At 45.3% G+C, this 27,369-nt stretch overlaps 1 protein-coding gene across 1 annotated transcript in view; it reads right to left on the bottom strand.

Annotated features, from left to right (window-relative positions):
- The window catches only part of ATP1B4 (ATPase Na+/K+ transporting family member beta 4), a 122,007-nt gene that overhangs the window by 16,979 nt on the left and 77,659 nt on the right, over positions 1 to 27,369 (bottom strand). Inside the window, exons 4-8 of the mRNA XM_075323903.1 lie at positions 11,098 to 11,226; positions 4,810 to 4,914; positions 3,250 to 3,446; positions 2,484 to 2,540; positions 894 to 986 (exon numbers count right to left, since the gene is read on the bottom strand). Of these exons, the coding sequence (XP_075180018.1) occupies positions 894 to 986; positions 2,484 to 2,540; positions 3,250 to 3,446; positions 4,810 to 4,914; positions 11,098 to 11,226 (581 nt within the window). The remainder of the gene's footprint in view (positions 1 to 893; positions 987 to 2,483; positions 2,541 to 3,249; positions 3,447 to 4,809; positions 4,915 to 11,097; positions 11,227 to 27,369) is intronic.

Consider the following 27,369-nt stretch of genomic DNA (forward strand, 5'->3'; position numbering starts at 1 on the left):
AGTCAACTTTAATCCATGTCAACTGGCTGCAAGTGTGATTTAGTTATTGCCAACACCTGTTAGGTGCCACAGGTAAGTTACAGGTGCTGTTAGTTACACAAATTAGAGGAGCATCACATGTTTTTTCAAACAGTGCCAATACTTTTGTCCACCCCCTTTTTTATGTTTGGTGTGGAATTATATCCAATTTGGCTTTATGACAATTTTTTTTATTTTTTTCATTGAAGACAAATTAAATGAAGATAATAATACCAAAGAATTTGTGATTGCAATCATTTTCAAGAATAAACTGAGTATTATTTGACAGAATTGCAGGGGTGCCAATACTTTTGGCCAGCACTGTATCTGTGTGCTAAAAAAGGGATGAATTTCAGGAATCTTTCCCTATATTATGTGCTGTGTATATGAGAGATAACAGCAGCTAGTCTCCTCCCAGTAGCTCAGAGTGGATTGCAAACTAGAGATAGAGCCTACAGAGGGGAAAACTGGTGAAAATGCAGGATATAAATCATACAATGGCCAGATATAGTGTTGTTCCACATGTGCACACACAGGGTAGCTTATTCTGAAAAGTTTCTTGAAAGTACAATTACCTTTAACTAGGTTACCAATTACAATATTCGCTCACAAACAAATAAATATGAGGAACTGTACTGGCCCTTTAAAAATGTGCATGGCTAGTTGGTTAAAAAAAAATAATAAAAAAATAATTTGAAAAAGCGTATAAAATATCGTGGCAAAGATGCCACATGTGAACTCATAAACGCACAAGTCATCGTTTACTCTTTAATTGGGTACACTTGCCTCAAAACTAAATATCGCACTACAATTAAGCTAAGAGAAATATTGTCAGTAAAGGCTTAAACATAACATTTATTAGAAATTGTACTTACATGTGTAAGCTTGCCGTAGTAAGGGAAGTACATTAGGTCAAAGTAATTTGCTGGATAAAAGGTAACTGTTCCTAATTGAGTGTCATTTCCTTTCTAGTAAAAGAGACAAAATTACAGATGCAAATGCAATTATTACCAAATGTTTCTATTTATATACTGCTATACAACACTACATAATGCTGCCCTACAATGCCCACGTACTTTATATCCAATATCCAAATAATATCGCCATATAGTGATTGTATAACACTGTGACTATTTAGCCCGACCACTGGAGCTGATCGTGGAGGGGAACTCTTTTCTGCTCCATATTCAGGTTGCGCTATTGATTACAATCCTTGTGAGCGTCCCTAGGTAATGTGGATTCTATCTATAAGCCCAATATATCAGGGCTAGGCCATGAAATTATTATATTCCTTATATTATTACATTCCTTATAGATTTTGCAATTTAAGAAGTTTTAACAACTTAGTCATTGGTCATTTTGGACTTTTCCAGAAACCGTTTTAAGTGAGCAGCCATTGACACAACAAAGGTCCCAACTGTTTTATAATGTTTTTCTGGATGTATCTAGTAGTCTATTGAAGCGTTTCATGTTGTATGTCTGGAGATTGATTATAGGCACGATTAAAAATAGTAATTTTTATATAGCGCCAACTTATTCTGTAGAATTTTAGACTTGTGAAAGTAACAAACAAGTAAAATAACAGGTAACCAAAACAATTGAACAGTGAAATAAAAGGATGTTTATGTGTATAAGAGCTCGCAATCTAAGGGTAAGTTCACACAGTGCGTTTTTCGCGGCGTTTTTGAGCATTTTTCGGGTGGATTTTTGGCCTCAAAACTGCATGACTTTGCTTCCCCAGCAAAATCTATGAGTTTTCATTTTTGCTGTCCGCACACAACTTTTTTTAAGATTAAAAAAAAAATGGACATGTCAATTCTTTCCTGCGTTTAAAAAAAAAGCAACCAAAAACGCACCAAATCGCGGTAAAAACGCATGCGTTTTTTACGCATTTTTTTGCCGCGGGTGCATTTTTGTGCGTTTTTAGCAGCCAAAAACGCAGCGTCAAAAAAAACGCAGCGTGTGCACATAGCCTAAATGGTTGTGAGAAAATAAAAACCATTTTGTATTGTATAGAAAGCATCTTGTCTGATAATTGAATGATGTCATAGAGTTCAGATAACACTGATGGGTGGGGAAGTTTCACATTTCTACACACACCCCTGCAGCTCTCATTGGTGCAGAGCATTTCTTTGTTTGGGATACTATATAAGCTGGTCACATGATGTAATAAAACAAAAGCTCTCAGTGCACCATATTAGCATGTATGCTGTATTTATTTCTCCAAGTGCTTGTAAAACAAATCTTATTAATTTGGAGTTCCAGTGACATTGAAGTAGTGGATTTTGCTCACATGGTATTGTACAAGTCACGTACTTAGAAATAAATGTTGTCTAGTATTTCCTTTAGCCAAAGCACAGCTCAAGAGGGAGGTAATCCTCCCCCCAAAAAGTAATTCAGGTAACCAGTGTATTCAGAAAGAAAAAAATGTGTTCTTAAATTCACACCTAACGCGTTTTACTTACGTAAGTTCCACAAGACACAAATATTGGTGTTCCAAAACCGGCTTTAAACCCAACAATCTAGGAGGATAATAAAGTTTATGAGCTTCATGTAATAATAAACATTGTTTCACCACTTTACCGTTATGATTAGTGATGGACGAATGGCAAAATAGTGGGGTTTGGATAATTCGTACCAAATACCTAGTACTATTCCAGTATTCGTCAGGAATAATGAACCTAATGCAAGTCAATGGGGAACCAGAGCATTTTTCAAGCAAAATGCTCGGCTTCCACATTGACTTGTATTAGGTTGGTTATTCGTGACGAATACTGATATAGTACTAGGTATTCAGTACGAATCATCCAAACCCGAATATTTTACTATTCACCCATCACTAGTTATGATACCTGCGGCACTGAATATATCCTGGAGTTTTCGGAATAATTCCACTGATGAGTTTTTAACTTACTAAATTATGTCAAATCTCTCTATATTGATGTTCTGTATAAATAGAAAATTTAAATCCAAGTGTAAAGTCTAATTTATGGTACCTTCTGAATTAGGGGTGGCTATACAATTGGTGCAAGAAGTAAGGGGCCTATTACCAACTCTAAAACAGGTGGAATTGTGCATTATGATGAACTATTGGACCGAAAAGGGCCCGTAGATTGTTCCTGCACTAGGACCCTTTTCTTCTTTGTCCGCTAACTTTCAGAATAATGCACCACTGACTATCCTGCCCTTTAATAAACACAGTGACATTGTTTCACCTTTACTTCATTTTACCCGGTTCATCTTTAGTAAGATACAAGGTTTCCCACGAGAAAAGCCAAAAGTTGGGTCATCAATTCCTGAACAGTTCTTTAGCAGTGACCGGCGGAACTGACAGGCTTTCCTTTCCTTATGCTCCTCTCCATCTTGAAGGAAGTACTGTCCTGACGTACATTTCACATTAGTAGCCATTTGATTGTTATCATCATAATCTAATATAGAAGAAAACCTATGTTACACACATACATCCTTAATTATGTTATTTAATATTATATTGTTTTTAAATCCATATATCAACAAGAAAGGTGATAAGTATACGATTGTTTGATGTTCAGCTGCTTTTGGCCCACACTTACCTTGAAGAATAGGATGCATTAAGTCCCCTTTGTGAATGTGCGACCACCACTTTATTAAAGGGGTATTCCCATTTCATGAGGAAAAGAAAAAAATCCGCTCCCACAGTAATAGTATAGAATGGCATTCCGGACTTCTTATATTAAAAACATCTTTTTATTTTGACCATTTTAAAAACATAGGAATCACTGGACTATGTGTTTCGATCAATATGCTCGAAATGCGTTTGACAGCGATTCCTATGTTTTTAAAATGGTTGAAATAAAAATATGTTTTTAACCCCTTAACGACTGATGATGTACCGGTACGTCCTAAATAATGAAGGGGTAATCACTGTCAATGCTGCGGTGAGCCAGCGGCGATCCCAGCACATGTGACAGTGCGATTTAAATCGCTTTTCCCCACTGCCATAGAAGGCCCCGTGATGCGATCATGGGGAGCCGATGGTTGACATGGTAGCGACGGGTCATGTGATGACTCTTGTCGCTAGCATGACGTTCCTGTTACAGAAGATAGATTCCTCCAACTTAAAAAGGTGGGGCGAGACTGTGATTGGTCTTCCACAACATGTGATACAAGAGGTAAGCAGCAGGCTAGCAGAAATTAACTTCTGATGAGAACACAGCTGGTCAGTCAACACCTGAGCCTGTCTGTGCAACTCAGAAGCACCAAAGGAGGCATAGTGAGGAGTGTCAGACTCTGCAGTGTGAACAGCGTCAGATGCAGCCAAACACTGTGACAGATACATGTTTTACAGCCCATAATTCTGATATGAAGACATCAGCTGCACTCACTGTAACTGTACAATGATAACTACAGCCAAAATAATCTTTATAAGATTTCAGCTTAAAAAAATCACAGGCGCCTTATATTTTTTTTTTCAGACAGGGCAAATAAATGATTATTTTCCAGGTTGAGCATTAGAAAATTAAAGGAATAAAAAAAGTTAAATAAACTTTCTTGGAATGATAAATACATGAGAAATAGCACTAGACAAGCCTTTTTCTAATACAGCTTGTCCCTAAACACTCTCCAATCCAGTGGACAGTTGGACACAGCCGGCATTACTCCTTGCTTTCTTCTCTTCTGTATGGATGGAGTATGTACATACAGTGTAGTTACTGGCATGCCTCTTGTCTCTGTCAATGCTTATTAGTTATAATCCAATATAATGATTATGTCCAAACAATACGGTATCATATGAGAAATAAATCATGTCACCTTCAAGAAATGTGTGCAGACTCTTGGTGTACGGTAACCACGTGTCCTTTTCTGAAGCATTAAACGAATAATAAAGTCCAGTTGCAAGTGGCCTGACTGTTACACCTGTAAAATACGTAACATGTTATTATGATCAACAATAATTACATAATAAATTTAGATAATACTGGAATTACATCACTTGCTCTTGTTTTCTTTTTACTTTTGTTAGGCTCATGTACATATAAAATAAAATATTTTATTTTATATGGAATGATTATGTTGTTACATTTACAAAGATTCTGTAGTATGAAGGGTCTGCAGATTAATTCCCCTCTGTAACTAATGATGGAGAAATCATTGCATGATTCCATTATTTGCTGTTCAAATGCAATCACCCCTTGGTTTTTATTATTCTGTGGGTTTTTTAAGAACTCTAATGAATGTAGGTAATATTATAGAAATGTGCACTTATTTTGATATTGCACTGACTTAGTGTAAAAACTGCAGTATAGTTAAATCCACAGCAATTCAGTATTTGAAGCAGTATAGATTTGCATTGTATAGAACAATTGTAAGTAAAAAGAGCATAGCTGTCTCTGTTTCTAAACACCTTGATCATAAAACGTTCAAGCATAACATAACATGAGAGCAGTGCTTGGACATCAATATTTATTATAATCCATGCATTTAGAAAAATGAACTTATAAAAATGAACAGTGCCTACAGTGAAACATAGTGGTGGCAGTGTCCTTATGTGAGGCTGCATGAGTGCTGCTGGTGTTGGGGAGCTATATTTCATGGTATAATGAATTCACAGATGATCTGTTCTATGTTGAAAGAGAAGATGCTACCATCATTCTGTGCACTTTGTAGACGTGCACTTTTTGACGCACGTGCAATACTGGGAGACTCCTCCTGCAACATGTGCAGTTCCAGGGAATAATGGTGATTGTGCCCTATCCTGGTCTCCTGATGAACCCCAGTATATAGGTGGGAGGAAACGCGTTGAGCTTGGGAGAATCTTTCTGTTTGACATTCACCCAGGAATGCCTTGGTTTGATTATTGAGCTATATGAGGAAAATATCCACGGTGATACTATCCTGAAAATGCCTAAAGATAAGTCCCGGTGACCTTTGATTTATACAAAATACTGGAGAGGATGAAATATATGTGTTTGTAGCTTTACCTTTTGTCCATCTTGTCTTGATTAGGATAGGGAGTTAAGGGACAGGATTGAGGGGCAGCAGCTGTGGAATGGGGGCACCACTTGAACCCTAGGGTGCGCGTAGCTTCATTGTTATATCTCCATTGTCAGGTAGTGGACAGCGCTCCCATTAGTAATTGTATTCTCTCTTTTATATCAATGGTCTAGGATTATCGAAGACTCAGTTACAAAATCCGATAGGGGATTATTTACAGTTCCTTTTCCTGTGTTTGTGTATTGTTGTGTCTATTTCAATGTGGGATATGGCTTGTTTTAAATTGATTGAATAAAGTTGTATATGTTAATATATTTCTATTTAAGGTAGACTCTTGACACTTTTTATTTACTGCCTTGGACTATATGATTTTTGAGTTTTTGGTTTATAAACGTGCACGTTTCCAACATAACAATTATCCAAAACACATATAAGGCCACTTTTATAGTTCTAAAGAAGAACAGAGTGAATGTGATTCTGTGGCCAAGTGTCTCCTGATTTCAACCCAACCAAGCGTCACTTTCCATCCAGGATCCAGACTCTAGAAGAGGTCGTTCTTGAAAAATGGAAAGATAGATGTTGCAATATGTCACCAACTTGTTCAATCCATGCCTAAAAGACTCGGTGCTGTGTTTAAAAATCATGGAGATCGTACACAATATTGGATGTAGTAGTTTTTATAGTTTTACGTGGGATGTATTAATTTTTACACTGATTAACTTGAGTAAAACTGAAGATTTTGTCATGAAAGTTACATAATTAAACATACTTTCATGTTCATGATAAGGGCTAAAAAAATGTTCTATGGAATTCAGTCTTGTTAAATTTTTTGACATTGTTCTTTTGTTCAGTGAGATATTGATTAAAATCTTACTTTTCAAAGGTGGTGTACTCATTTATGCTAAGCACTATATATTAGGAAGTAAAGGCAAAATAATTTGTCTTTTTCTACAAACCTCACATATATCCCATAGATCATTTGATATACTGAAAAAATGGCCATAATATAGATCAGTGGTCCCCAACCTGTAGCTCGGGAGCCACAGATGGCTAGCGGGCCTGTGAAATGTGGCTCGTAGCTGTCTGTCAGTTTGGTGCAAAAGCAGCAGGTCTAACAAACAGCAATATAGAGCAGGTCTCCAAATAGTGACTTTTGTGAGCAGCTCCACACAGAAGAGCAGATCTGAATTGGGCTAGGAGGGGGAAGGAGCTAGATGTGGCTTGCAACCCTCTCTCAGAGCTTAATGTGGTTCGCAACCCTCTCTCAGAGCTAAATATGGCTCACAACCCTCTCTCAGAGCTGAATGTGGCTCACAACCCTCTCTCAGAGCTAAATATGGCTCACAACCCTCTCTCAGAGCTAAATATGGCTCACAACCCTCTCTCGGAGCTGAATGTGGCTCGCAACCCTCTCTCAGAGCTGAATTTGGTTCGCAACCCTCTCTCAGAGCTGAATTTGGTTCGCAACCCTCTCTCAGAGCTGAATGTGGCTCTCAATGTCATAAAGGTTGGGGACCACTGATATACAGTGAAGCTGTGTTTTTAATACATAACATCTGACATTCTGAGGAAAAGATTTCTTTGTAATGGGAAGAGACCACTGATGGATGGCCCGCTTTCCTACTGTAAATTGGACCAAACACACCTATCTCTGTCCAAGTAAACTTTAAAGGGTTGCCTCATAAAGATGGTTCCTCCTCTTAATGAAAGCTGCCTGCGCAGTCATCTAATTGCCATGTACCCAAGCTCAGGCATCACTTGGAAACAGCTGTTATTACACAAGTATGTCCACAGGTGGCTATATACATCCCACGGAGCAACCACGTATCATTACATTCTGGTGTTTCTAATGAATAGCCATTCCTGTATTGTTAGACCAGTAGCAGCTATTAATTGTATATGACTTCCCACTCACGGATCGGGTCCCCAGCAGAGGACCTCTCCTTTATGACATTCATATGCCTTAATCGTTTGGATAATTTTTTTCATGAACAACTAATTTCATCAATCTTAACGCCTTCACCACCTGGCGATTTTCATTTTTTCATTTTTGTCTTTTCCTCCCCTTCTTCCAAGAGCCATAATTTTTTTATTTTTTCATCAATATAGTCATATTGTCTTTTTCTGGACGAGTTGCACTTTTGAATGACACCATTCAGTCTGCCCCATATTGTATTGGAAAACGGAAAAAAAATTCCAAGCGCGGTGAAATTGCAAAAAAAAGTGCAATTCCACAATTGTTTTATTGTTTTTTGTATTTATGATATTCACTATACTATAAAACTGACTTAGCATTATGATTCCCCATATCCGTATGAGTTTGTAGATACCAAATATGTATAGTTTTACTTTTATGGTGAAAAAAAATTCAATAATTTGTAAAAAAAAAAAAGAAACAGAATTGCGCTATTTTCGTCATTTTTTTGAAACTGTAGTGCTCTCATTTTTCGGGATTTAGAGCTCAGTGATGGCTTATTTTTTGTGTATTGAACTGACGTTTTTAATTATATAATTTTTGTTTAGATGCAATGTCTTAATTTCCTGTTGTTGATTTTTAATGCAATGCTGCGGTATCCAAAAAAACATAATTCTGGCGTTTTTAATTTTTTTCTTGCTATGCGGTGTACTGATCAGATTAATATGGTTTATATTTTGATAGATTGGGCATTTCTGAACTCATCGATACCAAAATATGTGTATTTTATATTATTATTGTTTATTTTCAATGGAGCAAAAGGGGGTAGGTTTTTGTTTTCCATATTTTTAAAACTTTTTTTTTTACATTTTTTATTGATTTTATTAGTCCCCTTAGGGGACTTTATGCCTGCACTGTCCAATCACTTTTGCTGTTCAGAGATATGCTTCAGCATCCCTCTGATCGGGAGAAATGCTGATCTCCTGTGAGTGCCGGCATAGTCAGCTGACTCCACGCTGTCATGACAAACCATCGGCGCTCCATGATCAGGTTATGGGGCCGCTGATGGCAGTGGGGAATGGCACGTTCCCCACCGGAGCGTGATAGATTGCGTTGTCAGAGTTAGACAGCAGAATCTAACTAGTTAACAGGTGTGGATAATCTCCGATCCACCCGCACCCGTTAGCTGTACATGTTGGTTATCAGATCAGTAGACCTGTGCGGGGAATAATGCGGTTAAAATGAATCCTACCAGTAGATGTTACTTGTAAATACGCTTTTACTTTCCATCTCCCGTAAACAGTGCTTGGACGCTAGTGGCAAGATACAGAATACATAGTCCTCTGAAATGTTTTCAGGAAGTGAAGTCACTGAGATATGGTTACTCGGCAAGGTCACACATCTGAATGTAGACACATTGCAGAGAGAGTTCGTAAGGTCAGCTCAAGAGTCCTGTGCCATCCTATTTATCATGATCCAGGGGAATGTAGAATGGCCTTTAACACAGCCAATAAACCCAGGGCTAAAAATGAATTCCTGCTTCAAAAATAGGAACACGTAACATTGCGATGGTGCAAACAAGGTTAATGTTCCAATTACACATGAGCACCAATGAGGACCTGTAGGAACAATTTCAATTAGTGGGATTAAAGGTGTTGTATACCCTCTCGCTATACTAAATTAGGCTGCTTTTCAGGGAATTAATCATTAGACGTTATAAACACAGTTTATCGTTATTACTGTGAAAATTTCCGCGGAGCAGCTCCCATCCAGACTATGGTGAGTGCTCTGTAGAGAACTGAATTCTGTGCAACATTTCAATCCTAGAATATTGGAGTTCATGGTAACTTTGAGCTAGTACTGTTCATACCATGCTACATCGGCTCCATCTGTACACAGGGGCGTACCATTCATGATGGCAGACCACAAAGCTGTTATTGGGTCTATGAGTTGGGGGGCCCAATGATGCTCAACATTCGGCCCTCTTCCCATCATTACAATTTTAGCAGAATCTGCATTCTCAGGATACAAATACAATTAAAAAAATGGTGGATCAGATTGTTGCTTGCTGATCCCCCATTCAGCCTGTGCCTGTAAGTCTGAGACTCAGCATGCTACAGGCGCGATGATGTGACCACATGGTGGCTGCAGGGTGGAGACTCAGTCCTCACACTGCACAGACCCTGGCAGAGCACTGGAGGAACGAGGTTAGGTAAGTATTGTTTACTTATTTTTTAGTGTCAGTACTTGTGATTGGTGGGGTGGTGGGGTCATTATACTAAATTGATGATGTGCTCTGGGGACCATCATATTCAGTGGGTGCTGTGGGAACCACTATACTGAGTAGGGGGATGGTGGGTTCCATTGTACGGAGTGGTAGACTATTTCAAGCATCATACCGAGTTGGGAGAGGGCTGTAAGAACCATCATACTAAGTTGGCGACAGTAGGGGCCATCCTACTTCTGAGTAATGGGTTGTGGGGGTCATCATGCTGTGGGAAACATCATTATAATGAGTGAATGTAGGTGCAATCATACTGGGGGGATAGTCTGTTTGGGGCATCACACTGAGTGTGGGATGGGCAGTGGGGACCTTAGTGAGGACTGTGGGACTATCATACTAAATGGTGGACTGTAAAGTCTGACATAATGAGTAAGGGCTTTTAAGGGCCATCAGGAAGGGGACAGTGAGGGCCAGCATCTTGTTGGCTATCATAATGAATGAGTAATACTGAGTAAGGGCTGTGGGAGCATCATGCTGATGGGCCATCATACTGTAAGGGGGCTGGAGGGGTATCATCCTAATGAAGAGTCATCATACTGGGTGGGGGCATCATACTGTGGGAGGGGACACTTTAGGGTCATCATGCTGTGGGGGTATTGTATTGGTTTAGGGACTCTTTGGGGGTGTTATGCTTTGCTGTAACCACTGTGGAATCAATATACTATACATGTGAAGGTGGAGGAAAAATTACAGTTTATGTCCCTCTACCTGTTTATAAAAGTTGGGAGATATTACCCTGCCTACTCCACCGAATTTTTATTTGGGGAGGAAATTGGGGTGCAATTAAAACTTTTACTAGAGGCCCTATAATTTATATGTATGTCCCTGTCTACAAACCATAGATTCATCAGGGATTTAGAACATTAACAGGTTATTTCATGACCAAAATGAAATAAATATAACTTACCAGGTGGAAAAACTCTGTCTCTGTATGTAGGCACATATGGGCTTATTGTAAGAAGCAGTCCATAGATACATAATGCAAACATCCCAGTTAGAAATGCATAAAGTACAAAGTAAAAAAGAAGTATCAGAGCTGGAAAAGAAAACAACATAAATGTGAAAAGAAATATGGAACCATGAAAGAAATTAGATCTGAGATTTTGCAGACAGTGTTATTTCCATCACTTTCTCCTCCATTCAGATTTTGGACAGGTAAACAGATGAGACCGTAGATCTCTATGGAGAGGTGCCAGTTTAGTCTACACGTCCTAAATCAAAAATTGGTTATAAGTCATTGATGTTAACAGCAAAGCATATTCAATCTTCTCTATATCTGTTACTTGGTCTTGCTCTGTCTCTTTCTTGATATATATATATATATATATATATATATATATATATATATATATATAAAAATATATATATATATATATAAATATATATATATATATATATATATATATATATATATAAAAAAATATAAATATATATATATATATATATATATATATATATATATAAAATCAGCATACAGTCATGGCCGAAAGTGTTGGCACCCTTGAAATTGTTCCAGAAAGTGAAGTATTTCTCCCAGAAAATTATTGCAATTACATGTGTTTTGTTATACACATGATTATTTCCTTTGTGTGTATTGGAACAACACGAGAAAAAAACAGAGAAAAAGGCAAATGGACATAATTTCACACGAAACTCCAAAAATCGTCCGGACAAAATTGTTTGAACCTTCAGGTTAAAAATTGATTGAACACCCTTTGGGATAAATAACTACAATCAATCACTTCATATAACCAACAACAAGGTTCTTATAAGCTGTATTTGGTTTTCACTTGCAGTCCCATAGGAATTGAGTAGAGCGATGCATGAGCATGCACACTGCCGCACTATTCTATTGAAGGGGTATTCCCATCTCCAAGATCCTATCCCAATATGTAGTAGGTCTAATAATAATAATAATAATATTAGCACATACCTCTAATTAGAATTGTCATTTTCTTGATTAATTATGTTCCTTACCTCATGTTTAGGGCATTGCAGGACCTTAGGTATCCACTGTTACGACCACGCATATATTCACGGTTAGTTCATTAGCTGCTCATGGTCATAACCATGCAGTGTGTTGCTTACCTCATGTTCAGGGCATTGCAGGACCTTAGGTATACTAAGGTCCTGCAATGCCCTGAACATGAGGTAAGGAACATACTGAATCAGAAGAACTATACTATATTTTTAATTGGAGGTATTTGATATTATTATTATTATTACTATTATTATTATTATTATTACACCTAATACATATTGGGATAGGATCTTGGAGATGGGAATACCCCTTTAAGGATAAAAGTACCCCCTTCTGGCAATCAGTAGAGATGCCCAGTGCTCAAACTCTTAGCAATCTAAAAATTATAACCTGTCTGGAGGATAGATGATAACTTGTAGAATACTACTAAAAAGTTATCCCTAAATGGGTTCAATATAACAAATTATACAAATTACTAATATATGAGTAATTTCTATTATCAATTACCCACTAACAGCATTTCCTGTTCAGGCACTTCATCAGGTCTGTCTGTTAAGGGGGCCATTTGACTGGCAGCATTCCCTTTTAGGCTATGTGCCCACGGGACTCTGTACCCGCGGATTTTGCTGCGGAAAACCTGCAGATTTATCTGGATTTTCTAGATAAATCCGCAGGTTTTAGCAAGTACAGACACTCCCCATGTTATCCTATGGGACATGGGGAGTGCTGTGTCCATGTTGTGGTATGTGCGGCTGCAGAACATGCTGCGAATGTCCCACAGCCGCACATAACTGCATGTCAATTATTCCTTCAGAATTACCTGCGGAAATCCTGGCACTCCACTATGTAGATAGAGGCCGGGACTTCCGCAGGTAAGCCACATGAATGTCCGCAGGTTTTCTGCAGATATTTCGCTGGAATCCCGCAGTAATGTATAGCTGCAGATTCCGGGGAGCTGCTGTGGGAAACCTGCGGACGTACCTGCGGATATATACGCGGGTACAGAGTCCCATGGGCTCCTAGCCTAAACGGAATCTGTCAGTGGGATCAATCCTCCTAAACTGTCTATATGGGCATGTATGTCATAGGAAGCTGAATAAAATGATGCTTTGATATCTATGATCTGTTGTCTTATCCAGGAGAAATTCACATTTTTTTCAATATGTAAATCAGCTGTTAAGATCTATAGGCCAGACATACAGTAGCTCTCCCTGAGAATCTGCCTCCAGTGATGATTTTACATTAAATGGGGTTTTATCAGTGTGAGACATGTAATGACTGACAGTCTCAAAACTCTCAACTTGTGAAGAAAGGAAAGAGGGACAAATTCTGCTGCACGCGCAGCGCACCATGGCAAATTTTGACCACGCCCCTAGCCACACCCATTTGGCAGTAAAGGTCATTCAGAAGATGCCCTGGACTGTTCATTCATATATATGTTTCTTATATTTATATAAGTGTCGCTATATGACATGTAGCTTATTTGTCCCTATAAATCCGTGTTCAAATGTTGCATAAATTCTGTGTTTTTTCTTTCTGCCGCTGTCCGCACCAAACTACACAATAACAATCTTCTCTGATTATTCAAATTTTGCAGCATTTTTTTGGCCTTTTCTCCATTATTTAATGTGTTTTTGGTTCAGATGTGAATCTGCATTTTGAAGTATTTTTATAGTACAGAAAAGCTTTTTCTATGCATTTTTTTAAGCTCCACATAGAAACCTCTAAAGAAAAAAAAAGCCTAAAACCGCAGAGTTCAGCAGCGTCTTTTCATGCAATCACATCCACTTTGCTTGGATAATTAAACACAGCAGAATATACGTGTGCAGCGCCCCTGAACACATCAGGTTGCTACAAGGTTCTGCATCTCCACCAGGATGCAGGGCCTACCCGCTTAGGGACCCAGAATCCCAGTGCCGGTAACATAAAAAACCCAGGTAATCCCAGTTTTCCCCAACAATCCCCCATACAATGGTACCCAGCTAGGGTGGGATCAATGGATGGCCGCCTAGCGGTGGAGCCACTCCAGTCCACTAGTTGCCAGGCGAGAGGGGTAGACTTTGGAGAGTAGGGAGTTGAAAGTTGACAGTGGAGGTGTAAAGGGGTGACTGAGCAAAGTCCTGACTCGGGTTGACGGTGACCTGGTACCCAGGAGAGGTGGTTGCCGGTGGAGTACTCCCGGAACTACGCACCGACGGGGTACAGGACCCTAGGACAGGAAAGAGCTTCAAGCCGACCTGTTAACACCTGCACAGCAAAGGGGACCATCAAGGACCTTGCTGACCCTAAAGAATCCGAAGACTCAGTAGCAAAGGGAGAACCGGGGACATGACCAGAAACTCTATCCCCACAGGGTTCATGCTACCGTCAGGCAGACAAAAGTGAACAGACCACAGACCGGGGACTCCCAGTGTTCTATACCATGGGGACCCATTTACCAGAGACAGGTGCAGGGGAAGAAGGTACCAGAGAACCAGACTGGCACTGGGACGAAAGAGACCTGGAGGCGAAACCAGCCGGCTTCGGGCAACCAGTTGAAACCCCAAAAGTGAGTAAACCAGTTGCACTGAATACCTGTCTTGACTCCTTCTTCCGACGCCCACCGCACCATGCTCCCGCTGGGGCAATACCCTACTTGCGGAGGGACTACCAAACTAGCTGCTAATACCAGCAGCCCCAGTGGAGACATTCTGCAGCGGCGGCTCCCTATACTTGGCCACAACACCGCAAGTGGCATCACGAATAAACTCTATTCACAAATCCCCTGTAAATATCCCCATTACAAAAAGAGCCCAGGGCACAAACCGGGTAACGGGCACCATCCTGACATTCCCAGGACGTACACTACCCAGAACCGAGTACCCCATATCCCTGGGTGCTACATGTGCAAAAAAGCTGAAAAAATTGAGCATTTACACTACATATGAACATGGACTAAATGTCCACGCAAAGTGGATGAGACATCATGAAATCTCCACCCCTGGTGGTTTTGGTGTTTTTTTTCTTTATGATCTTCAGGATTTACATCTGCACCAAACATGTATCAAAAAAAGGGGAAAATGCATAAAAAATACTGCAAACACACAATAATCAGAGAAGATTGTTATTGCGTTATGTGGTGCAAACACCTGCAGAAAAAACGCAGCATTTACGCTTAGTGTGAACACGGCCTCAACAATACATTTTTATTAAATTTTTTATGGGTTTTAATAAAGAAAAATAATAAATTGCGCTTTTTTTACGCCATTTACCGATCCCCATAAATAATCTGATCGCTGTGTTGTTCGGGTCATTATTATTACAGGGACACCAAATATGTCCATGTTATCTGATGATTTGTGATCTTTATTATTTTATAAAAAAAGCACAATCAAATTTACATTATTTTAATATTTTTCATTATATTTAGTAACTTAATTAGAAGAAAAAAATCTTTTCCGCTCCAGGACACAGAGACGCTGCTCTGTACAATGGAACATATGTCCTGCTGTTTAGGAAGAGGCTGTAATGCAAGTTTATCTATATAAAATCCTCTCTCTGACATCATAATTACTTGTGGCTCAACAGCTAGGACAGCTAAGTGCTGCTGGACACATGTTTGAAAGTTGCTGGTTTGAGCTCAAGGGGGTGAAAATAAAGAAATATATAGTTTAATTTTTTTCTCATTTCTTTATAGTAGTTTTATGGGAACAAATTAATCTGACTCTTTCCTTCACCTACATAGAGATGCAATATCTATGTATGTATGTATCTATGTATCTATCTATCTATTATCTATCATGTATACATCTGAATTATCTGCTTCTGGTTTGTCTGCAATACAGGTCAAGATTACCAAATCTTCCTATGTCTTTCAATAGAGACAGTGGCTCAATGGTAGACCTGCTGCCTATGGACAATGAGTTAATGAGTTTGAGTCCTGGCGATCCCAGTAAGCCAGAGATGAGAATTTAATTTATGCACTGAACTGAGTTCATTTAGTCACTGCAATGAGGGAAGAAGCCTGGACAGGAGCTGTGAGCAACAGGACTAAGGGAGAGAGCCCTCATATCGGGACAGTCCTGCTAAATCCGGGGCAGTTGGGAGGTATGCAGTCTGCTCTCCGGATCTACGTGTCTCACACTGGTAACACCTCCTTTCATGTAAAATAAGATCTGGAGGAGGATTCTCAGAGAGCAGTGTCTGACCCATAGCTCTCAACAAGTTAACAGTTCATTTACATATTAAGAACAATGTGAATTTCTCTGGAATTAGACATCTGATTACAGATAACAGGGTATAAATTTATTCAGTTTTCTATGACCTACATGCTTAAATAGACAGATTAGGAGGTTGGGTTCTACTGACAGATTCCTTTTAAGGCCTCCTTCACACCTTTGTGTCTCTGGTACATATGGTGTCCGTTTTCACATCTGAGACACATTTATACCCATACTAATTAAAGTCAATAAAGATCTTAAAACTGCCGTGTTTCCACCTGGACCATGTGTCTGTGTGAAATGCCTGCATGTCCAGGTTCACTGCCTACAGCTGTTCTGACACCAAGTATTGCAAGATCCGTCTTGCGATACTTGGTGCGAGAACCGCAGGCAGTGAACTGCATTGAACTCATGAGTTCACCAAAGTTCACTGCAGCGTGCTCTTGCAATACTTGATGCGAGAGCCACAGGCACTGACCTATGGTGAACTCATGCTATTACCGCTTGTCAGTGCCCTTGGTGGTTCACACAACTACTCTGTGACCCGCTGCTGTGACCTTGGCTAAACTTATGAAGTAATCTCAGTTCACAGCCGCGGTTCTCACACAGAACAGTGTGTAAGGTTGCAGTGACTGCTCTCCCAGTCAATGGGGGACAATCTGTTCTTCCATGGCTGGGACAGTGAGTCTTGGAATGTCGTGGGACCCCCTTTTGGATTATGCCGGACATTGGATTAAGGTTTTTGCAGGGAAATAACTTGGTGAATGAGGGTGTTTTTTGTATGTATTTCTTTAATCATTTTCTCATTTTATGTCTTTCAGATTCGCTTTTAGGGAACATCGTGGGAAATCGCTATGGATTATGGCAGACTTTTTTTTTTTTAAATACATTGTTACGAATCGGCACCGCCATAGCCGCAAGCAGCCTGCTGCGGTTATAGTTATGCCCAGGCGCCAGCCGCCGGTTTTGGCCGTGCCTCGGGTCATCTAGCTGGCTGCTTCCTCCTCCACGTCTAAGTGTGGAAAGGCGGCTAGTGCACATGCGTGTACTGATTTACCCGAGCCAGAGCCTAAGTCCAGTGTTTCGCCTAGTGAGCATGGTCAGCCTGATTGTGCCATTCCTGAGGCTAAGTCTTCAGTCCAGGCTACTGAGCATGCTCCTACGCTTAGTCCGAAAAGCCTCTTTACACAGGTACTTGGACATTGTGCCGTGTCGAAGTCCTGTGGTGTGCCTACTGAGGATGCTCAGGCAGATAGTCTGATTTCTGAGACTGTTGTTCAGGCTACTGAGCATGCTCAGGCACTTGGTGCATCAGAGGCTAGGTCTGTTAAGGACCTCACTGGGCATGTCTGTGAGGTGGCAGGCCCTGATAGGCTGACACGCATCTGGTGTCCTGATGATGTGGCCACTCCGAACTGGCTCGTGGAAGCCCGCCTCTATGATAAAGCACCTCACCATTGGTCATCAGACAATGACTGGTGAAGTGTTTGGGGGCGTGGCTGCCATGAGGTCATCAGTGATGTGGCGGTTCCGGATGATGCCACTGATATTGTGGCGCTCCGCTATTGGACCCTGGAGGTGCCATTGTGGTCCACCCTGGGGTTGGGGCGGGCCCAGGTTATAAAAGGGGTTGGAGACAACATGGAGGTGCGCAGTCTTCACATTTGCTCAGATAGAGCACACCTCCATTTTAGAGCCTCATTGTGGCGTAAGCCATAGATTGGAAGCGGTAGGCAGGGTTAGGCATCCGGTGCTTGTCACGCCAAGACACCCGTGGCTCAGCACATTAGGGTCAGGCGCCGGGCTTCCACCTCCTACCATCCAGTCCTGCTAGTGCAGCCCAGTGGAGTCAACTGGGCTGCGACTGCTGCGCCACCTGCCCTCGGTGTACCCCCTACCCAGTAGGCCTGGAAGCAGTAGGACAGAGCTTAATCAGGGACGGACTCTGTCCTACCAGTCCTGTTCTTCGGTGTGCCCCCTATGCACATGGGCAGCGTACCCCAGGACCTCTGTGGGGTTAACAGGGTGTTCCTGGGCTGGATGTGTGGATCCTGTGACGCCAACAGGGTTCACAGTCTCCTGATCCGACTGACGTTTAACTCGGTCAGGCTCCTATTAGTTTCAGAGCCACCCAGCTCTGTACCCTCCGCCTAACCTTCGGGTTGCCAGCAGCTCCTTTGTCACCTGGAGCACGGTGGACCCCGACTGGTGATTGGGATATTTACCACCTTATCCTAATCCGCCAGTCCTACCGTAACATACATTTTTAACTAATTGGTGAATGAGGGCTGTAGTTGGGGAGGTGTTTGTTCAAATAAAATATATTTTTTTTCTATTTCTACTGGTTTAGTAAAGGGGTGTCTGACGCACACTCATTACTAATACAAGGGCTTGATGCCAGCTGGCAATTCACAGCTGGCATCAACGGGAAAGCCGAGCACAGCGCCAAATTTGGCACATCTAATAGATGCGCCACCTCTGCGGTGACTGTGGTCTGCTATTTTTAGGCTGGGAAGGGTCAAATAACCATGGCCCTTTGCACCCTAAAAATATCAGCCCCCAATTGTCTGCTGTCCCTTGGCTGTTTTTGAAAAAATGAGGGGACCCTAAGCAACATCGCTAGCAACATCGCTGCTGATGCACAACTTGCTAGCGATGTTGCTTAGTGTGACATCCAGCAACAACCCGGCCCCTGCTGTGAGGTCGTTGGTTGTTGCTGAATGTCCTGGACCATTTTTTAGTTGTTGCTCCCCCGCTATGAAGCACACATCGCTGTGTGTGACAGCGACAGAGCAACAACTAAATGTGCAGGCAGCAGGAGCCGGCTTCTGCGGACGCTGGTAACCACGGTAAACAGCGGGTAACCAAGAAGCCCTTACCTTGGTTACCCGATATTTACCTTCGTTACCAGCGTCCGCCGCTCTCAGCTGTCAGTGCCGGCACCTGCTCTGTGCACATGTAGCTGCAGTATACATCGGGTAATTAACCCCATGTGTACTGTAGCTAGGAGAGCAGGGAGCCAGCGCTAAGCAGTGTGCGCGGCTCCCTGCTCTCTGCACATGTAGCTGCAGTACACATCGGGTAATTAACCCGATGTGTACTGTGGCTAGGTGTGCAGGGAGCCAGCGCTAAGCGGTGTGCGCTGGTAACCAAGGTAAATATCGGGTTGGTTACCCGATATTTACCTTAGTTACCAAGCGCAGCATGCTTCCACGTGTATCGATGCTCCAGCGATCCCTGCCAGGTCAGGTTGCTGGTGGGATCGCTGGAGCGTCGCTTAGTGTGACATCTCACCAGCGACCTCCTAGCAACTTACCAGCGATCCCTATCAGGTTGTATCATTGTTGGGATCGCTGGTAAGTTGTTTAGTGTGACTGGGCCTTAAGTCTTTTTTATTTGTTCAGATAATTAAAAAAATCAGCATGGGATCCCCTCTATTTTTTAGAAACCAGCCAACTGACAGCTGAAAGGTAAAGATGCAGACGGCAGCTTCTGCTGTACCTGTGCTGGTTATGAAGATCAGGGGGAAACTCACATCATTTTTTTATTTATTAACTCTGCTAAATAGCTGTGCAAGATATCTATCTATCTATCTATCTATCTATCTATCTATCTATCTATCATTTATCTATCATTTTTCTGGCTTTGCACATCTTTTACACATTAAAAAAACATTGATTTCAGTATCACGATTTTTTTTCCAGTACCGCTCTCATGGATGACACACATGGATGGCCATACGGATGTCCAAAACGGACCGTGCAACACATGTTTTTTACACGGATGTGTGAAGGGGGCCTAAGATATATTCTCTGGTTAAAAGTGGCATTTTAATGCTCCGTTCCTGGTTGTCCGTGATATATTCAGCCTCTGACTTCTGGTGCTCAGTGATGTTATCAGCACTGGGTCCTAAGGCCACGTCACACTAAGCAACATAGCTAGCAACATCGCAGATAAGGAACAACTTTTGTGACGTATCAGCGATGTTGCTAGCGATGTTGCTGTGTGTGACATCCAGCAACAACCCGGCCCCTGCTGTGAGGTCGCTGGTTGTTGCTGAATGTCCTGGGCCATTTTTTAGTTGTTGCTCTCCCGCTGTGAAGCACAGATCACTGTGTGTGACAGCGACAGAGCAACAACTAAATATGCAGGCAGCAGGAGCCGGCTTCTGCGGACGCTGGTAACCACAGTAAACATCGGGTAACCAAGAAGCTCTTACCTTGGTTACCCGATATTTACCTTCGTTACCAGCGTCCGCCGCTCTCAGCTGTCAGTGCCGGCTCCCTGCTCTCTGCACACGTAGCCACAGTACACATCGGGTAATTAACCCTGTGAGGCAAATCCCGGGATATGAAGATGAATTATGACTCCAGTCATAATCCCTCATCACTCCCTGGCAGTGCCCCCCTCCCTTCTTGTTCTCAGTGTTCCACTTACACCTCCATGGCCATGTCCTGTGATATGGAGATGAGGTGGTGTGGGAACAATGGACACAGGATGACTCCCTGCCGTCACCCTGTAGTAGGAGCTGCTAGCTAGTTAGCAAGGCTATGGAAATAGCCAGACAGAACGACTCCAGTAAAAAATGGTTCATATCTCGCAAGCCATATTTCCGATAAATATGGCAACCATAACAATGGTGTCTCCGCATGCGGACGATGCCGGCACACCCTTTTTATGGGAGCAGGACATTGGGAAATGCCCCAGGCGTGATATCAGCCAATGGGGAACTGGCAGACAGGTCATGAGTCCCCTCGTTCTGTAGCTAAATTCATAACTGTCACAATGAGAGCATTGGCGTCCGCCTACGACGCTCCCAGGCAAAGTTATGGCCCATATTCCATGTTGTGGATTGTCCATAACTCAAGCCAGGGGTGGAGCAGTGCTCCCTGTGAGGTCACTAAGGTAGGAGGGGACCTGGATTTGTCCAGGTTGATAACCCTACTTCGGCCATTTTCCAGTGTTCTTTCGCTGGGGGTCACGTGCAGGAAACATCTGCGGGAGTTCCTAGAAACCTGGTCTACAGCGCCCCCCTGTGGCCAGACGCACAAGGTAACTGATTGAATTGCATACCTGTTGTAAACCATGCTTTGTCTGTAACTGTACTCTGACATAACTGTATATTCTGTAGATTCCCTATTGTATATATTGTAGTTTCTAGTGTGCTTTAGGCTGATTAAATTATATAATTAATCTTGGGCTGTTCTGTTATCTCGATCTTGAATCCCACGTCTGTGTGTTCGGCTAATAGTTACCGTAAATCGGTTGGTGGCAGCGAATTGTGCCAAGGATTATTGTGGGGAGGCCAGTGAGATTCGGGGAGATTTTATATATTCCGCCCGCGGAGGTCGGGGGAATATATACCTTACTCTCACCGGGGACCCTTCAATAATCGGCATAAGTAGTATAGCGGCCTCTTTGCTTATTGTCGGGCAATTCCATAATTGGCCTGACTATAAGAGAGGCGCTAGAGAGCGCGTCACGTGCTCTGTCTGTCGGTCGGGAGGTATAAAGGAGGGGTGACCCCCCACTTGTTACCCCCCGATTGTGACGTACTGGTAGCCAGCGCGGGGGATTTCTGAGTGACCCCCCCGGTGGTTTGTGACATATTGGTGGCATAGCGGTGGGATCGAGATAATAGTGTGTGTGAGTGTGAGACCCATACTCCCAGACACTAAAGACTGCCTGCAGCAGCTGTGGCTGCTGGGGTCTTCAGACTAGCTCAACACTAGAGTGTCAGAGTGCAGATACTGTAAGGTGTGTGGAGGCATCAGGTGTCAGTTCTGTGTCAGTGACCAAAAGTCTGCAAGAATGGCTGATGGCACCAGGAGCAGAGCTATGCAACTGGCCAATGCTAAGGCAGGAGCCGAAGAGAGGGAGGACGGTGCTGTGGACAGCAATGAGGAGGTTGCCCACGAGTCCTCCAGGAGGTCGACGCCAGAAAACCGTTCTGCCGAGGACATTGCGCAACCTGGCACTGCTGGACAAGATGAGGAGGAGCTCACCCAAGGTTCCTCAACGAGCCAGATGCCAGCCCTCCGCTCTGAAAGGGACAGTGAATCGCCTAGCTCTGCAGCGTGCCGCAGATCACCACGTGCCATTCCACCGAGCCTGGGAGGCTCGGATAGCCTTCTTCAAATGGCTATGGCCCTTCTCCAGGCTGGAGACCAGAAGGGCTACAAGGAACTCCTGGCAGAGCGCAGGGCAGAGCGGCAGGCAGCGCGTGACGCTGAGGCTGCGGAGCGGCACGCAGAGCGTGAGGCTGCGGAGCGAGAGCGGCAGGCAGCGCGTGAAGAGCGAGAGCGAGAGCGACAGGCAGACCGTGACTACCAGCTGCAGCTAGCTCAGCTCCGGCCCTCATCAGCCACACGTGACCTTCGAGACACCAAACTTCCAAAGGTCCGTGTTGAGGACTTCCCAGTGCTGGAGAAGGATGGAGACTTGGACTCTTTCTTGACTGCTTTTGAACGGACTTGCTTGCAGCACCATCTGGACAAGGACCAGTGGGCCAAATACCTGACCCCCCGTTTAAGGGGTAAGGCCCTGGATATCCTTGGGGACTTGCCTGCTGAGGCAGATCAGGGCTACGACACCATCAAGCGGGCCCTGATCCAACAGTACAACCTCACTCCAGAGTCCTACCGCAAGAAGTTCCGGAGCCTACAGAAGGGACCAAAGGACTCCTGGGCTGACCACCGGCGGGCACTTGCCCGAGCTGCCGACCACTGGACCCAAGGCCTGCAGCTTTCCACCGGACCGGAGATCCTGGACTTGTTCATCACGGAGCAACTCTTGTGGAACTGCCCTGAGGATCTCCGCCAGTTCATCCGAGACCAGAAGCCAAAGGGGTCCACGGCTACAGCTGCCCTTGCCGATGACTACACCAACAACCGGGCCCCTGAGGCCAGGAGAGCGGCCACCAGCAGCACCTGGAGAGGGGGTAAGATGAATTCTGCGACTGCCCCACCTGCCCCTAGACTGCAGGGGGTGTCCCCCTCAACTCCCCTCTCCAGGCCCGTGGCAGAGCCAAGACGGTGCCACCAGTGCAACCTACCTGGACACTTCAAGGCCATGTGCCCTCAGCGTCCCAAGGCCCCGGCTCCGTCCCCGTCCCAAGGGCCGCCCAAGGTGTATTGTGTGGGTGGGGGTGGTGGTAGGTCCCTGGACAGCTTCCAACCTGTCACCGTCGGCCGGTCTGTGACCATAGGACTGCGAGACAGCGCCTCGGAGGTGACTCTGGTGCGGCCTGAGATGGTGTCCCCCCAAGACTTGATCCCTGGAAAAACCCTCGCTGTCTCCGGGATTGGAGGCACTGACCCGGCGCTGCCTGTTGCTGACATTTATGTGGACTGGGGCGCAGGGCGGGGGGTGAGGGAGGTGGGGGTAACTGATCGGATCCCTGCAAACGTGCTACTTGGGACAGATTTGGGGCAGATAACCTCCCAGTTTGGGCCCCAACCAAGGGCTGAACCTTCAGCCCGTACTGACATGCCTCCGGACAATGTTAATGTGTTATCTATGAATGATGTAAGGGAGGAGGGAGTGAACTCTGATATTTCTGCTTGCATAGACACCATAGACACACACTCAGCTGCAGCTGTGACAGGGGAGGGGGTCAGAGAAAGGTGTGACAATGCCTCTACAAGTAACCAGCCTGTGAGCTGGGATCTGTTGCCCTCTGCAGGGATAAGCAGAGAGCAGGGTGCTGCAGGGGGAGGACCAGTGTGTGGGGTGGGGGCTACCACAGCAAATGTGGGGTCCCCAGAGATTTCACAGCGGGGTTCTGTTGCTGCAGGGGGGGAACAGGCAGGTGAGATTGGGGCCGGTCCAGGAGCGGAAGTGCTCCCAGGTAAGATCTCGGTGCATGGTTCCCCCACAACCGGGGTGTCAGGAAGCCAGGTAGGTCTGCCTGAACCGGCGACTTGGTCAGGAACGGAGGAGGATCAGGCACGACCCACGGTCGCAGCGGCTGTGGCCGCTGTCACCCGCAGTGGGAGTGCTGGAAGCCAAGGGGCCTCCCGGAGGTCCGATAGCTCTTCCCCTTCTGACCAAGTGGCAGCCGAGTCAGGTGGAGGCCAGGACACAGGTCCCGGGGTACTGACTGAAGATGTGACAGTCTCGTCGATTCTGGCCACATCTAGTCAGGGGTTTCAGGCAGCGTTAGAAGCTGACGACAGCCTGAAAGCTCTTAAGGAGCAGGCGGCACAGCCTCCCTCGGACTCGGACCCGGAGCGAGTGGTCTGGGACCAAGGACGGCTGTACCGGGCCACGGTCCAGCAGGGTTCACCGGAGGCGTGGCCCAGGGACCGACAGTTGGTGGTACCCTATCCGTTCCGGACGGAGTTGTTGCGGATCGCACATGAGATTCCGATGGCCGGACACCTAGGGATCGCTAAGACCAAGGCCAGGTTAAACCAGCATTTCTACTGGCCAAAAATGGGGGCCGATGTGGCTGCCTACTGCCGTTCGTGTGAAACCTGTCAGAGAGTGGGGAAGGCGGGGCCACGCCCCAAAGCCCCACTAGTATCTCTGCCAATCATCGATGAGCCTTTCAGGAGGGTGGCTGTGGATCTGGTCGGCCCGCTGGCCATCCCCAGCAGCTCCGGGAAACGCTTCCTACTGACGGTAGTGGACTATGCCACCCGGTACCCAGAAGCAGTGGCCTTGTCGTCCATTCGGGCTGACAAGGTGGCCACCGCATTGCTGGAGATTTTCTCCCGAGTGGGTTTTCCCCAGGAAATGCTCACTGACCGGGGGACCCAATTCATGTCCCAGCTGATGGAGGCCCTCTGTAAGCAAGTCCAGGTGCGACATCTGGTGGCCAGCCCGTACCATCCACAGACTAATGGCCTGTGCGAGCGGTTCAATGGCACCTTAAAGCAGATGCTTAAGATGTTGGTCGACTCCCATGGGCGTGACTGGGAGCGGTATCTCCCACACCTGTTATTTGCTTACCGGGAGGTCCCACAGGCCTCAACAGGATTCTCACCGTTTGAGCTCCTGTACGGGCGACGTGTGCGGGGCCCCCTGGCTCTGGTGAAAGAGGCTTGGGAAGGGGATTTGGCCACCCCTGGAGTGTCGGTTATCGAGTATGTCATGCGCTTCCGGGACAAAATGCAGGCCTTGACGCAACTGGTACACGACAATATGGCTCAAGCCCAGGCCGATCAGAAGCGTTGGTACGACCAGAACGCTTGTGAGAGGACCTACCAAGTGGGTCAAGAGGTGTGGGTACTGGTCCCCGTACCACAGGACAAGCTTCAGGCAGCCTGGGAAGGCCCATACCTCGTGTACCAGCAGCTCAACCCTGTGACGTACCTGGTCACCCTGGACCCTGCCCGTGGAAGGCGGAAGCCCTTCCATGTGAACATGATGAAGGCACATCATGAGCGGGAGGCATGTGCGCTCCCCGTGTGCAACCTGCCCGAGGAGGGAGAAGCGGAAACCCTCTTGGATATGCTAGCCCAGGTTAGGGCAGGCGGATCCATTGAGGATGTGGAGGTTGGCCACCAGCTCTTGGAGGACCAACGGTCCCAGCTGTGGGCCACCCTACTCCCCTTCCGGGGGTTGTTTACCAACCAGCCCGGAAGGACTGACTTGGCTGTCCATCACGTGGACACTGGGGATCATCCCCCGATCCGGCGTTCAGCATATCGGGTCTCCCTGGAGGTGCAGCAACACATGCGCCAGGAGATTGACGAGATGCTGAAGCTGGGGGTGATCCAGGCATCCAACAGCGCTTGGGCCTCGCCTGTAGTCCTCGTCCCTAAGAAGGACCGAACCACGCGGTTCTGCGTGGACTACAGGGGGCTCAATGCGGTCACGGTCGCCGATGCGTACCCAATGCCACGCATCGATGACCTGCTCGATCAGTTGGCCGGGGCTCAGTACCTGACCATCATGGATCTGAGCCGGGGATATTGGCAGATCCCCCTGACTCGCAAGGCCAGGGAACGCTCTGCCTTTATTACCCCATTTGGACTGTACGAGTCCACGGTGATGCCATTCGGGATGAGGAATGCCCCTGCCACTTTCCAGCGGATGGTCAACACCCTGCTCAAGGGACTTGAAGGGTACGCGGCCGCGTACCTGGATGACATTGCCGTCTTCAGTCCCACCTGGGAGGACCACCTAGAGCATCTAGCACAGGTGCTCAGGCGGATCCACCGGGCAGGTTTGACCATCAAGCCGGGAAAGTGTCAGCTGGCCATGAGCGAGGTCCAGTACCTCGGTCACCGGGTAGGTGGGAGAACACTGAAGCCCGAGCCTGAGAAAGTGGAGGCCATCGCATCCTGGCCCACCCCCAGGACCAAGAAGCAGGTGATGTCCTTCTTGGGGACCGCTGGGTACTATAGGAGGTTTGTTCCATGCTATAGTAGCCTGGCAAAGCCCTTGACGGACCTCACCAAGAAGAAGCTGCCCTCTGCAGTCGATTGGACAATGGACTGCGAGACAGCCTTCCGGGCCCTAAAGGACGCCCTGTCCAGCCCGCCCGTGCTACAGGCAGCCGACTTCACGCGGCCGTTTGTAGTACAGACCGACGCCAGTGACTTCGGCCTCGGTGCGGTGCTCAGCCAGGTGGACTCTGCGAGCCAAGAGCACCCGGTCTTGTACCTGAGCAGGAAGCTGTTACCAAGGGAAGTTGCCTATTCCACGATGGAGAAGGAGTGCCTGGCCATAGTGTAGGCCCTGCAGCGTCTGCAACCCTATCTATACGGGCGCCACTTCATCGTGGAGACGGACTACAATCACCTCAGCTGGTTGCACACCGTCTCTGGGACGAATGGGCGATTGTTGCGATGGAGCCTTGCGCTCCAGCAATACAACTTCACCATTCGCCACAAAAGGGGCCGTGACCACGGTAACGCAGACGGGCTGTCCCGACAAGGAGAGGTCGCGGACGGGCGCACGGGGGAACACCGGAGTGTGCTGCCCCCTAGCGCCCTCAAAAGGGGGGAGGTGTGAGGCAAATCCCGGGATATGAAGATGAATTATGACT

Source organism: Anomaloglossus baeobatrachus, chromosome 9, assembly GCF_048569485.1.
Source record: "Anomaloglossus baeobatrachus isolate aAnoBae1 chromosome 9, aAnoBae1.hap1, whole genome shotgun sequence".
NCBI classification, from domain to species: domain Eukaryota; kingdom Metazoa; phylum Chordata; class Amphibia; order Anura; family Aromobatidae; genus Anomaloglossus; species Anomaloglossus baeobatrachus.